Source organism: Bufo gargarizans, chromosome 2 (genome assembly GCF_014858855.1).
Source record: "Bufo gargarizans isolate SCDJY-AF-19 chromosome 2, ASM1485885v1, whole genome shotgun sequence".
Lineage (NCBI taxonomy): Eukaryota > Metazoa > Chordata > Amphibia > Anura > Bufonidae > Bufo > Bufo gargarizans.
In genome coordinates this window covers 221,477,336-221,491,138 of record NC_058081.1, presented here as the reverse complement: position 1 = coordinate 221,491,138, position 13,803 = coordinate 221,477,336, and the positions used below count along the sequence as shown (strand labels likewise).

General features: G+C 40.8%; 1 protein-coding gene across 1 annotated transcript in view; it reads left to right on the top strand.

The window, feature by feature from the left end:
• Positions 1-13,803, top strand: part of ITIH5 (inter-alpha-trypsin inhibitor heavy chain 5) — a 112,646-nt gene that overhangs the window by 46,068 nt on the left and 52,775 nt on the right. Inside the window, exons 6-7 of the mRNA XM_044280041.1 lie at positions 8,194-8,363; positions 10,372-10,488. Coding sequence (XP_044135976.1) covers positions 8,194-8,363; positions 10,372-10,488 — 287 coding nt within the window. The remainder of the gene's footprint in view (positions 1-8,193; positions 8,364-10,371; positions 10,489-13,803) is intronic.

Here is a 13,803-nt window from a genome sequence, read left to right as displayed (position 1 = left end):
TGCCCGAACGCACAGGGTAAGGCTATGAGCATCAGAGGGGGAAGGGAAAAGAGGGAAGGGGAAAGAAAAGATATCTAAAGCGGATCTAAAGCGGACGCTCCTCATATCCTGGCCGGGATCCATCGTCTGCAGCAGCAGATCTGTAAAAACAAGCAACAATGTAAAAACACTAATACACTCAACCCTACAAGGGGAGAACTCCTAAAGGGAGTTTAGCCTGTCCATTTCCAGTCCACAGGACAGAAAAAAAGAAACCCCGTCCAGGCAGGGGGCGGGTTATATAGGGGTGGCATCAATTAATTAATTAATGATACTTGGCAGAGATTTTTGTTCAATAAAAATTCCGCCTGTCCTAACCAGCTTCACAGGGGCAAATCCCCCACTTGTACTGCTGGTTAGGACGAAAGGGAAAAGATGGATGGCGGGGGTCAGATTATGATACCCCGGGTGATCAAATATTGATGGCCTCTCCTATGAGCAGTATTAAAAGACCGGAAACAACTTTAAAGGGAACCTGACATCCACTTTATGCTGCCTGTACTGAGGGCAGTATAAAGTGACAGAAATGCTGATGTCAGCGGGATGGGCGGGAAAGCGAGCAGGAGATGAATAACCAGGACTCTTCTCAGGTAGATTTGACTCTTTTCAAGACCTGGGCTGCAATGATTATGATGCTGGTTCTCAGCAACCACTTACTTTTAGCTGATGAGTGACACAGCGCTGACATCAGCATTTCTGTCACTACTTTATACTGCCCCCGATATGGTCAGTATAAAGTTGATGCCAGGTTCACTTTAACCTTGGCAATACTTAACATTTATGTACATAGATAAGTTTAGGATGAAGGAGCACACTCTTAGGCCTCTTTCACACGGGCGTCAGTTTTTTTGCCCGGATAAGTGGCGGATGCGTTGCGGGAAAATGCGCGATTTTTCCGCGCGAGTGCAAAACATTGTCATGCGTTTTGCACTCGCGTGAGAAAAATCGCGCATGTTTGGTACCCAAACCCGAACTTCTTCACAGAGGTTCGGGCTTGGGATTGATGTTCTGAAGATTGTATTATTTTCCATTATAACATGGTTATGAATACAGAATGCATAGTATAATAGTGCTGGAGGGGTTAAAAAAAATCAAAAAGTTAACTCACCTTATCCTCTTGATCGCGTGGTTCCCGGTCTCTTCTTTACTAGCTGTGGGCTAAATGACCTGCGGTGACGTCAGATCACATGCTCCAATCACATGGTCCATCACCGTGGTGATGGAGCATGTGATCTGACGTCATCAAAGGTCCTTTACCTGTATTTAATGCTCACCACAGGTCCTGCTCAACAAAGGATACAGAAGGAGATGCCGGGCTTCGCGATCAAGTGGACTAAGGTGAGTTAAATGATTTTTTATTTTTATTTTAACCCCTCCAGCGCTGTTTTTCTATGCATTCTGTATTCAGAATGCTATTATTTTCCCTTATAACCATGTTATAAGGGAAAATAATAATGATCGGGTCTCCATCCCGATCGTTTCCTAGCAACCGTGCGTGAAAATCGCACCGCATCCGCACTTGCTTGCGGATGCTATGCGATTTTACCGCACCCCATTCACTTCTATGGGGCCTGTGTCGCGTGAAAATTGCACAATATAGAGCATGCTGCGATTTTCACTCAACGCACAAGTGATGCGTGAAAATCACCGCTGATGTGCACAGCCCCATAGAAATGAATGGGTCAGGATTCAGTGCGGGTGCAATGCGTTCACCGCACGCATCGCACCCGCACGGAAAACGCGCCCGTGTGAAAGGGGCCTTAGAGATATGATTTTATGCTTTCATATCTTGCTGAGGGGTTTGTGTAGTTTATTCAGCAATGTAATTTCTGGTATCTTTTATTCTTATTCTTTTGCTTTACAAAAGAGAAAGGAAAAAAAATAATTTACAGCCATACAACCTGCAAACTTAATACACTACCATTAGTTATATAACTATTGTAGAACTTATATCTGCAGGTGGTGTTCTCTTCTCCTGCCTGCTGAACAATCACTTAATGTCTTTTTGAGAACTATTGATCCAATTTATAGTTTGAAGTTTAGTATTAGATGTTAAAGTAAACCTGTCACCAGGATTTTCTGTATAGAGCTGAGGACATGGGATGCTAGATGGCCGCTAGCACATCCGCAATACCCAGTCCCCGTAGCTCTGTGTGCTTTTATTCTGTATAAAAACTGATTTGTATACATATGCAAATTAACCTGAGATGAGTCCTGTATGTGAGAGGAGTCAGAGAAAGGACTCATCTCAGGTTAATTTGCATATGTATCAAATCGTTTTTTTTTTACACAATAAAAGCACACAGAGCTATGGGGACTGGGTATTGCAGATGTGCTAGCGGCCATCTAGCAACCCATGGCCTCAGCTCTATGCACAAAATCCCGGTGACAGACTCCCTTTAATAGGAACTTAAAGTGAATCAGTTTCAAAGTAAACAGACCACCATGTAAGGTAGGTGCCCTGAAAGATAACCATACCTTTCTTGTAAAAATCTAGTCCCCTAATCCTGGGAAATGCTTCTTTTTATTTTTATGCATATAAGATTTTTGGTGCCACGTGGCATGGCTGCTAAGTTTGGATCAGCTTATTCCATTGTGTCTTTACTACCGGCTTTGAAATCTCAGACTGTCACTCAAATAAAAGAGGAGTTGGTATTATTGGCGGAGCGATGGTGGACCAAATGGAGCAGCCGCATCCACTGTGAACCAAACATCCTTATTTGCATACAAATAGAATTAGACAACTTGATTTTAACAAGAAAGGTAATGTTTCAGGGCCAAAAAGGGGTTATGCTCCCCCGCACCCACGTCGCTTCTGATGCCTGCACCGCCGCCGCTGCATCTCCCCGTCACACGGATCAAAAGATGGTCAACTGCGATTCTAGGGATCCTCATTCCGTCGCGGCCTGTTATATTGGCTGATCAACCCCTCTCCCTTCACTGGATGTTTTGTTTGATCCGTGTGACGGGGAAATGCAGCAGCGGCCGTGCAGGCAACAGAAGCGACGCGGGTGTCGGGGAGCAAGGTAAGTATAACCAATATGAGGGGACGGGCATTATAGGGGTTGGATAACCCCTTTAACCGTACATGATGGTATGCAGACTCCTTTCATTTACATTATGTGACACCCAATGGTGAAAAAATACTAATCTTGTTTAAAATGTAGATGTAGATGATAATGTTTTAACATGCAACTTTTTTATCAATTTTTTTTAGCATCTGTCATGGTTTGCACTTGTTTTTTGCAACAAATTTTCCAAATTTTACATGACATTTTTAAAATTTGTCTCACAAAATACCTATGGATTTTTCAGTCTGATCATATTAATTATATAGGTTCAGTTTGTAGGCTATCAGGAGATGCAACTTTTTTGTAATTTTTTATATTTTTTTTTACAAAATTTCAATGTTAAACCTGGCTAAAAAATGTAGCTCTGCCCATAAAACACCTGTCCACCTCTTAATACATGTAAAATGCTAGGCATGGCACAAAACACAGTAAAAAGAATACATAATAAATTTGGTGTAAATGCCTATTCCACTGACAAAGCAGGCAAAATCACTTCATTTTTCTGGAGCAGTGCACTTGATAAATTATCCGCTTAGGCAGGCTGTCTAGACCTGCACCAAACTTATCACAGTGGCTCACGCTGGATGATAAATCTAGTGCAGAGAGAGACACTTTTATGTAATTCTAACTCGTTGTGGCTTAATTTGCGACACAATTTGGAGCCTAATTTTAGCTCAATTTGTACATTAAAACACACCCCATTCCTGCTAGGCCATTCCCTCACCATAAGCAAGGACTATTATCTTTAGTCCATTTTCTTCATAAATACAGTGGGGCAAAGAAGTATTTAGTCAGCCACCAATTGTGCAAGTTCTCCCACCTAAAAAGATGAGAGACGCCTATAATTTTCATCATAGGTATACCTCAACTATGAGAGACAGAATGGGGGGAAAGAATACAGGATTTTTTAAGAATTTATCTGCAAATTTTGGTGGAAAATAAGTATTTGGTCAATAACAAGTTCATCTCAATACTTTGTTATATACCCTTTATTAGCAATGACAGAGGTCAAAAGTTTTCTGTAAGTCTTTACAAGGTTTTCACACACTGTTGCTGGTATTTTGGCCCATTCATCCATGCAGATCTCCTCTAGAGAAGTGATGTTTGGGGCTGTCGCTGGGCAACACGGACTTTCAACTCCCTCCAAAGGTTTTCTATTGGATTAAGATCTGGAGACTGGCTAAGCCACTTCAGGACCTTGAAATGCTTTTTACGAAGCCACTAATTAGTTGCCCGGCCGGTGTGTTTGGCATCATTGTCATGCTGAAAGACCAGCCATGTTTCATCTCCAATGCCCTTGCTGATGGAAGGAGGTTTTCACTCAAAATCTCACGATACATGGCCCCATTCATTCTTTCCTTTACACGGATCATTCATCCTGGTCCCTTTGCAGAAAAACAGCCCCAAAGCATGATGTTTCCACCCCCATGCTTCACAGTAGGTATGGTGTTCTTTGGATGCAACTCAGCATTCTTTCTCCTCCAAACACAACTAGTTGAGTTTTTACCAAAAAGTTCTCCTTTGGTTTCATCTGACCATATGACATTCTCCCAATCCTCTTCTGGATCATCCAAAGGCTCTCTAGCAAACTTCAGACAGGCCCGGACATGTGCTGGCTTAAGCAGGGGGACATGTCTGGCACTGCAGGATTTGAGTCCCTGGCGGCGTAGTGTGTTACTGATGGTAGCCTTTGTTACTTTGGTCCCAGCTCTCTGCAGGTCATTCACTAGGTCTCCCTGTGTGGTTCTGGGATTTTTGCTCACCGTTCTTGAGATCATTTTGACCCCACGGGGTGAGATCTTGCGTGGAGCCCCAAATCGAGGGAGATTATCAGTAGTCTTGTATGTCTTTCATTTTCTAATAATTGCTCCCACAGTTGATTTCTTCACATCAAGCTGCTTGCCTATTGCAGATTCAGTCTTCCTAACCTGGTGGAGGTCTACAATTTTCTGGTGTCCTTTGACAGATCTTTGGTCTTGGCTATAGTGGAGTTTGGAGTGTGACTGTTTGAGGTTGTGGACAGGTGTCTTTTATACTGATAACAAGTTCAAACAGGTGCCATTAATACAGGTAACGAGTGGAGGACAGAGGAGCTTCTTAAAGAAGAAGTTACAGGTCTGTGAGAGCCAGAAATCTTGCTTGTTTGTAGGTGACCAAATACTTATTTTACCAAGGAATTTACCAATTAATTTATTAGAAATCCTACAATGTGATTTCCTGTATTCTTTCCCCCCATTCTGTCTCTCATAGTTGAAGTGTACCTATGATGAAAATTACAGGCCTCTCTCATCTTTTTAAGTGGGAGAACTTGCACAATTGGTGGCTGACTAAATACTTTTTCCCCCCACTTTATGTCTAAAACTTGAAGCAACATTTTGGCGCATTCTAAGCCGCATTCCAGGCACAATCACATTAGCAAGTGTGGGTGAATGTGTTTATTGTGGAACCAGGTTGATAATAGGAGGTACTGCTCATATGTGAACCTATTTGCTAACCTAAATGAACCAGAATTTTGACTTCTAGTGAGACACTTTTTGTGCCTCACTAGAGAGTTTGGAAAAGTTTCTAAAAAATGTAGCGTAGCATAGTAGTGGCTTTACTGTACATACAGTTGCAAGAAAAAGTATGTGAACCCTTTGGAATGATATGGATTTCTGCACAAACTGGTCATAAAATGTGATCTGATCTTCATCTAAGTCACAACAATAGACAATCACAGTCTGCTTTTACAGTTGCAAGAAAAAGTATGTGAACCCTTTGGAATGATATGGATTTCTGCACAAATTTATAATAAAATGTGATCTGATCTTCATGTAAGTCACAACAATAGACAATCACAGTCTGCTTAAACTAATAACACACAAAGAATTAAATGTTACCATGTTTTTATTGAACACACCATGTAAACATTCACAGTGCAGGTGTAAAAAATATGTGAACCCTTGGATTTAATAAATGGTTGCACTTCCTTTGGCAGCAGTAACTTCAACCAAACTTTTCCTGTAGTTGCAGATCAGACGCGCACAATGGTCAGGAGTAATTCTTGACCATTCCTCTTTACAGAACTGTTTCAGTTCAGCAATATTCTTGGGATGCTGGGTGTGAATCGCTTTCTTGAGGTCATGCCACAGCATCTCAATCGGGTTGAGGTCAGGACTCTGACTGGGCCACTCCAGAAGGCATATTTTCTTCTGTTTAAGCCATTATGCTGTTGATTTACTTCTATGCTTTTGGTCGTTGTCCTGTTGCAACACCCATCTTCTGTTGAGCTTCAGCTGGTAGACAGATGGCCTTAAGTTATCCTGCAAAATGTCTTGATAAACTTGGGAATTCATTTTTCCTTTGATGATAGCAATCTGTCCAGGCCCTGACGCAGCAAAGCAGCCCCAAACCATGATGCCCCCACCACCATACTTCACAGTTGGGATGAGGTTTTGATGTTGGTGTGCTGTGCGTCTTTTTCTCCACACATAGTGTTGTATGTTTCTTTCACGCAACTCAACTTTGGTTTTATCTGTCCACAGAATATTTTGCCAGTACTGCTGTGGAACATCCATGTGCTCTTGTGCAAACTGTAAACGTACAGCAATGTTTTTTTTTTAAATCAGTGGCTTCCTTTGTGGTATCCTCCCATTAAATCCATTCTTGTTTAGTGTTTTACATATCGTAGATTTGCTAACAGGGATGTTAGCATATGCCAGAGACTTTTGTAAGTCTTTAGCTAACACTCTAGGATTCTTCTTAACCTCATTGAGCAGTCTGCGCTGTGCTCTTGCAGTCATCTTTACAGGACTGCTACTCCTAGGGAGAGTAGCAGCAGTGCTGAACTTTCTCCATTTATAGACAATTTGTCTTACCGTGGACTGATGAACAGCAAGGCTTTTGGAGATACTTTTATAACATTTTCCAGCTTTATGCAAGTCAACAATTCTTAATCGTAGGTCTTCTGAGAGCTCTTTTGTGCAAAGCATCATTCAGAGCAGGCAATGCTTCTTGTGAAAAGCAAACCCAGAACTGGTGTGTGTTTTTATAGGGCAGGGCAGCTGTAACCAACACCTCCAATCTCATCTCATTGATTGGACTCCAGTTGGCTGATACCTCACTCCAATTAGCTCTTGGAGATGTCATTAGTCTAGGGGTTCACATACCTTTTCCACCTGCTCTGTGAATGTTTGCATGGTGTGTTCAATAAAAACATGGTAACATTTAATTATTTGTGTGTTATTAGTTTAAGCAGACTGTGATTGTCTTTAGATGAAGATCAGATCCCATTTTATGACCAATTTGTGCAGAAATCCATAGCATTCCAAAGGGTTCACATACTTTTTCTTGCAACTGTACCCCACATGTTACTATTTATTCATTTAAAATTAGTTTTAAAATGTTTAAACATCACTCATTGCTATAAACCAAAGAATTATTTGACTTATATAATGTGCAATAAAAAGTTTGTATGTAGGGTTGTGGAAGTATGGAACTGTACCCTCATCCAGAAAAAAACTGATCACCCGAAAAGTAATATAATTAGGGTACACCACCATGCACTTTTCCTCATTTTTTTCTGTTTGGTGTTTTTTTTTCCTGATTTTCTTTCCTGACTTTTAAAACAAGATCATGAAAATGATATGACCTGGGAGTTCAGAAGTTAACTTTAATCTTTTTGGAGTCGAGTGCTTGGTCCCAGCTTCCCACATTAATTAACAGTTGCTCCATGGCTATAAAACTCGTGTGAATGGCAATAAACATATCAATGTCTGCAAGCTGTTCCCAGATGTTTTATAAAGGAAAAAGTCTGGTAAGATCTTTAATATTCTGTTGTTCTGTTGTTTTTAAAATGTCCATTCATTCCCCCATGTGTCTGTTTTTATTGTATATATATATTGCTGTTTCTTCATATATTCTTGTAGTATGCCTGATGAAGGGACTGGTCATGTCTCGAAAGGTCGCTATGTAACATCATTACTTCTATTGTTGTTAGCCATTAAAAGGTATCAAACCTGAAATAATCTTATTTTGTTTCTCCTAATCAGAGCACTAAACAGATGTTTTATGAAATGGTCAACATAGTTTCTTTCTCCAACAGATGGACCAGCCCCTCCTCCATCCACGGTAATCAATCAGACCGAAAACTTTGCAAGGATAACATTTAAGCCCAATGTGTTCCAGCAAGCAAAGCTAATACAAAATGGGATTCTGGGTGATTTTGTTGTTCGCTATGATGTCAGAAGAGAGTTCAGTGTTGGAGACATTCAGGTAGCTAAAAAAAAATAACTTTGCTACTCAAGATAGTCTTCATATCTTAAGTTCTTAAGTGTTATCTTAAGTCTTCATATACACCTTCATCCAAAAACTACTCCTATCAACTACATTATACACCTGCATGTTTGTTCAGCTGAGCATACATGTGTTCTCAGTGTAGAGAAGGAACAAAGCCACCTCGTGACACCTATGGTGGAAGCTTATCTCCTTTGAAAACAAAGGACTTGGAAGACTGAAGTTCAACATACCTGAACCTGATTCTTCTTTCCACTGACATCAAGCTTTTGGGGAGAGCCGTACAGTGTACTGATTAGGTTTGGCTGACTCTACCCTTGTATATGGACACCATTACAGTAGAGTAGATACAAAGTATGGATAGATGAGTGTGATGGGAACAAATGATAAATGAGAGGCAACATCAGTACCACCACAAGGCATCATACACCAAATAGATATTCCTTCAATTAGCTGTACATATCTCATTACTTTCTGCATGAAACTGGCTTTCCATCCATTCTTGCAGCAATTAGCCTCATCTTCAGATCCTAGGACTCATCAACTTCAAATGCAACCTGGAAGTTTTCTAAATGCAGCTGCATAGCTTATGTTCAGTCTACGTATAAAACAGCATTTTAGAATTGTCAAAACTAAAACATGCTTTTGACATATTTAATGGCACATGTACTGTTCTTGAACAAGGCCCTCTGCTGCCTGTGTCCATGCCTGTGTCATTTTATCCAGCTATACACCACTGCTCATTAATTTAATTACACCCCCAAATCAGCAATTTTCTTTTGGAAAGGAGGAAAAGAAGCTAGTTTGTGATGAATATGTACTAAGGCAAATAAACATGCTTTGTTTAGAAATGTAGTGAGCCTTCATTTCCTGCATCCACCCATAGCAGTGATCACAGCAGTACAAACGTGGGGCATTCTGACAGTCAACTTGTCCAAATTTTCAGCTCTGAATTGCAGCCCAAAGGAGATTTTGGCTTGTACCTGACACATCTCGAACACACCTGTTCAGATGATACCAGAGTGGTTCAACTGGACTGCAGTCTTTGACCTAAAGGGGTTGTCCAGGTTCAGAGCTGAACCCGGACATATGGCTGTTTTCACCCAGGCAGCCTTTCTAACATGACCATCAGAGCTTTTTCTGGAGATCCGGTGATGTACCGGGCTCTCCATGGGTAAAGCTAGGCAGAGGCTTCCGCCCAGCATTGAGCCCGAGGACATCACCAGCACTAATGGGCCAACTTTAGCGTTGCCCTAGCCTGGCCTAGCATTGTAAAAAATCTAAACAAACAGCCCTTGCCCTGCGCGATCTAGCATAAAATGCTCTCATGCTCATATCAGGGGAACCGGAGGGGTGCAAAGGCAGGGGGTTATTTTGGGTAATTTTTTTTTGTGAATCCACAACTAATAAAATGGATGCACACAAGGATGTTGTGGTAACACTTGGAATCTTTGGGGGAGATTTCTCAAGACTTGATTTATCAGGTTTAGATTTTTGGGGGCCTCTTCATATCCTTTATATCCTCTGGCAGTCTGTGCACCTTACCTGAAATTTACGCAGCTCAGAGCTGCCATAGATTTCTGTCTTCATTATGCCAGAAAATTTACGTTAATGAAGATAGAAATGCCGGGCCCGTTGGTCCCACCACCTCCTCAACCCACCACGCTTCCTTTTCAGTAACAGAAGTATGAATTTAGCTTTAGATATGATGAGCAACGAAAACTCTATGTAAATCATGTCAATCAGATAAGTATAGTGACAACATGTACTACTGTGTGACATGTTGTAAATTTCTTGAAAACTAGAATTTTCCTATATGGCTAGCATGGCAATCATCTTAGGTAAACATAACAAAATCACTCAGCATGTATGAGCAAGCAGTAAAATGTGCAATAACAGAAGTCATACTGGGCGACATGTCATGTTACTAGGATTATACGGAGTTTTTCAGTCTTCTTAACACGTTACCTTTGTCCCTTTTGTCTAGGTGTTAAATGGATACTTTGTGCATTACTTTGCACCCACAGATCTGCCCCCACTGCCAAAGAATGTGGTTTTTGTGATTGATACAAGCGCTTCTATGGTAGGAACTAAAATTAGACAGGTAAGTGTAAACCACCTCGTAAGAAAAACATCCTATGCGTTCTCTGATCAGTAGATTACTATATTGAACTTTTAATTATCAGTATCAAGTCTCATCACCATTTATACTACTGCAGAGTATATTACTAAATATCTTATCATGGCTCATGAGTTGATCATTTGGAAATTATTGCTTAAAGTAATGTCATTTTTTTCATTATGTTAGGCTTCTCAACCCCTTCCTGATGCAGTGATTTTATGTTTTTGCTTTTTGTTTTTCACGCCCTTCCTTCCCAGAGCCATAACTTTTTTTATTTTTCTATTCACATAGCTGTATGAGGACTTGTTTTTCGTGGAACAAATTGTAATTTCTAAGGACACCATTTAATATTGCATAGAATGTATTGGGAATCTGGAAAACAATTCCTAATGGGATGGAATTGAAAAAATAAACACAATTCCACCACAGTTTTATACAATTACCACATATGTATAGTTTTTCTTGCGTTTTATTACTTGACAAAAAATAACCAAAAACTTTTTTTTTTATGATTTTTTTTCCTTATCATCGCCATATTCTTACTCCCATAACCTTTTTATAGTTATGTCGACAGAAATGTGTGAGGGCTCATTTTTTGCAGGACAATCTGTAGTTTTTGTATATGACTTCTTGATCACTTTTTATTACATTATTTTAGGAGGTAAAGTGATAAAAAACTGTGAATCGACGATTTTTATTTTTATCCGTTATGTCATTCACAGTATGGGATAAGTATATTATATTTTAATAGTATGGGCGTTTTCACACACGGCAATTCCCTAGTACAGGCTCATTACTCACATGGAATGCTTTCTCTCATCTCCACTGGGGGGTGTTCCTGCAAGTGAAGCGCGTGCTTTCATGTTTCCGGTCTCTCAGATGCTGTGGTCCCATTTGACCACAGCATCTGAGGGGCTAAATTCTGATTCTTCTGAATACTTTTGTAATTGCATGTAATTAAAAATTTTGTACAGCCACTATTCAATAAAATGTATTGGTATAGTGCCACCTGCAATTTTTTTTCCTTATTTCTCTGTCCACCTCAATCAGGTGGTCACACAGACTTAGATTAAATCCTCAACTATCACCAGCTATATTTTCTGTTAGAAGTTGTGGCAGTTACAGGGAAAAAGAGCTGCAGCATAAGGGACATACCCTCTGAGCTGTGATAGGGAGATAGCTGCAGCCAAAAGGACATGCCTCCTGAGCTGCCAGCCTGAAATAAATCCACGTCAAAAATTGGAGAAATATATGGAAAGATCCAGGGGTAGACTGGCCATAGACCCTTCGGGGAGTTTTCCCGGTGGGCTGATGCCCATAGGACCACCTAATGTCACGCTCGTGTGTGGGAGGAAAGCACCACACCGAGCATAGGAGGGAAAGAGGATACCGGAATAAGGCCTGGAAACTAGTGAAGGAAGATGGATACCTTCTAGAAAAGACCCTAACTCCAGTCCTGACAGACTACCAGTATGAACAGGCCCCAAAGGTAGGCAAGTTCATACACCGGAAACCTATCTCACCCTATAGGACCCTGGAACTAATGTCAAGACTGAGTCTACCTGTTCCTCCAAAGGGAAGAACAAACAGGAGTCTCTCTCAGGCTTAATGACAAACAAGCTATAAACCACATAGCATAGTAGGAGAAACAACAATAAATAGAGAAGGCTAAATGACCACAATAGCAACACCTGGGGATAGAAGGTGAAGCAAGCACCAGAAACAACACAGACGTCATTTGATCCAAAAGGTAAACATGTCAGATCAAACCATGTGTTGTCAGTCTCACAGATCTCCTTCCACCTGTCGTGGGAACGTCCGTCACACCTGAGCCCTCCTAACTGCTGCTGGCCGAGTACATCCTACTGGGGGAACTATAGGGGTCATTATTATCCAGGCAGCATGCTAAAAGTAGGGCTGATTTGGTGTTGTGGGCCATGTCTCACCTCCTACTGTGGTATTTGGTTCTGTGGAATGGCACTCTGTGCTGCACTATGGTATTAGTGACCCTGCCAAACTGAATTAACCCTGTCTACTTGTGTTGCGCCATCTTCTGTCAATTTGGACCCATCTACAACATTGGGGCCATTTTTAGATTTTTTTCCAGGGCCACTTTAAGTTCAAAGTCTGGTCCTGGGGAGATCTCTAGATCCATGTGAGGGACAGGGTTGGTCCTAGCTTTGTTACAAAGAGATTTTCATGTACTATATAATGTGTAATAATTTTTTTTTTACATCAATTATGGCATAACTGTATAATTGTATTTTAGCGGCTCACCTCCCTGCCTGCTTTTGGGAAAAGGTGCTCTGTCTGTATGACTTCCCCCCGTCAGAGTTATGAAGTACATGTATTGTAAGGATTCGCTCTGGTAGGCAGGGTAAGCAGAGGCAGTGCAGAGGCAAAAAACTGTTTGAAAAGCAAAGCTCCAGTGTTCATTCAAACATAAGGTATAGCACAAAACGCAAGTCACTTTGCAGTCTTGGTGTTTGTTCACACACACGAAAAGTTCATAAAGCAAGAACGTCACCTTATCTTCAGGGTGTTAGTTCACACCCATCTGGCAGTTCTGCCTCGTCAAGTCCATAAGCAGGCTTTAGGAGGCCTGTTTCCCCTACACCCGGGTCTCAGCCGTCCAACTCGGCACAAGCCTCAGATCCCAACACAAAGAGATCCCCTCTGCAGATCCCAGCTGTCTTTTAAAGGCCGCTAGGTGATGCCAAAACTCCAGGCCGGCACCTGAGATCCAGGCCGGTGTTTGAACCCACCTGGCCGCCAATCAGTCCAGCAGCACACACTGGGAGGAAAATACCTGTTTTCCCAGACAATACCCTTTACTGTGTCACAGTATCTATAGACAGACACTCTTCATTTGGAACCATCCAGGGACAACAATATATCTTTTATGCAGATATTTAATGTTACACAATATTTAGAAATACAATAGCAATGTATAAAAATATGAATTAAAAATAAAATACAACACCATGGACTACATTGAGAGTCAGAAAACGCTTTTTGTTATTTGTGCGATAGATCTGTTGAATCTTGTTAACAATGCCTCTATACTACTACCGCAATTAGTTTTCTATCACATATATAATAAATGTTACAATTAATATCGGCTACAACCATGTATGTCCACAGTTATTCTAATTGTGAAAATTATAACTCTCTGATTTTAGTCCGGATAAATACCACTTATGGCACATATATATATAGATTATATGTTCTATGCAATAGACTAATGTGTATATTGTAATCAGAGTTAATCTATATTCCCATCTGTAATATTATTAC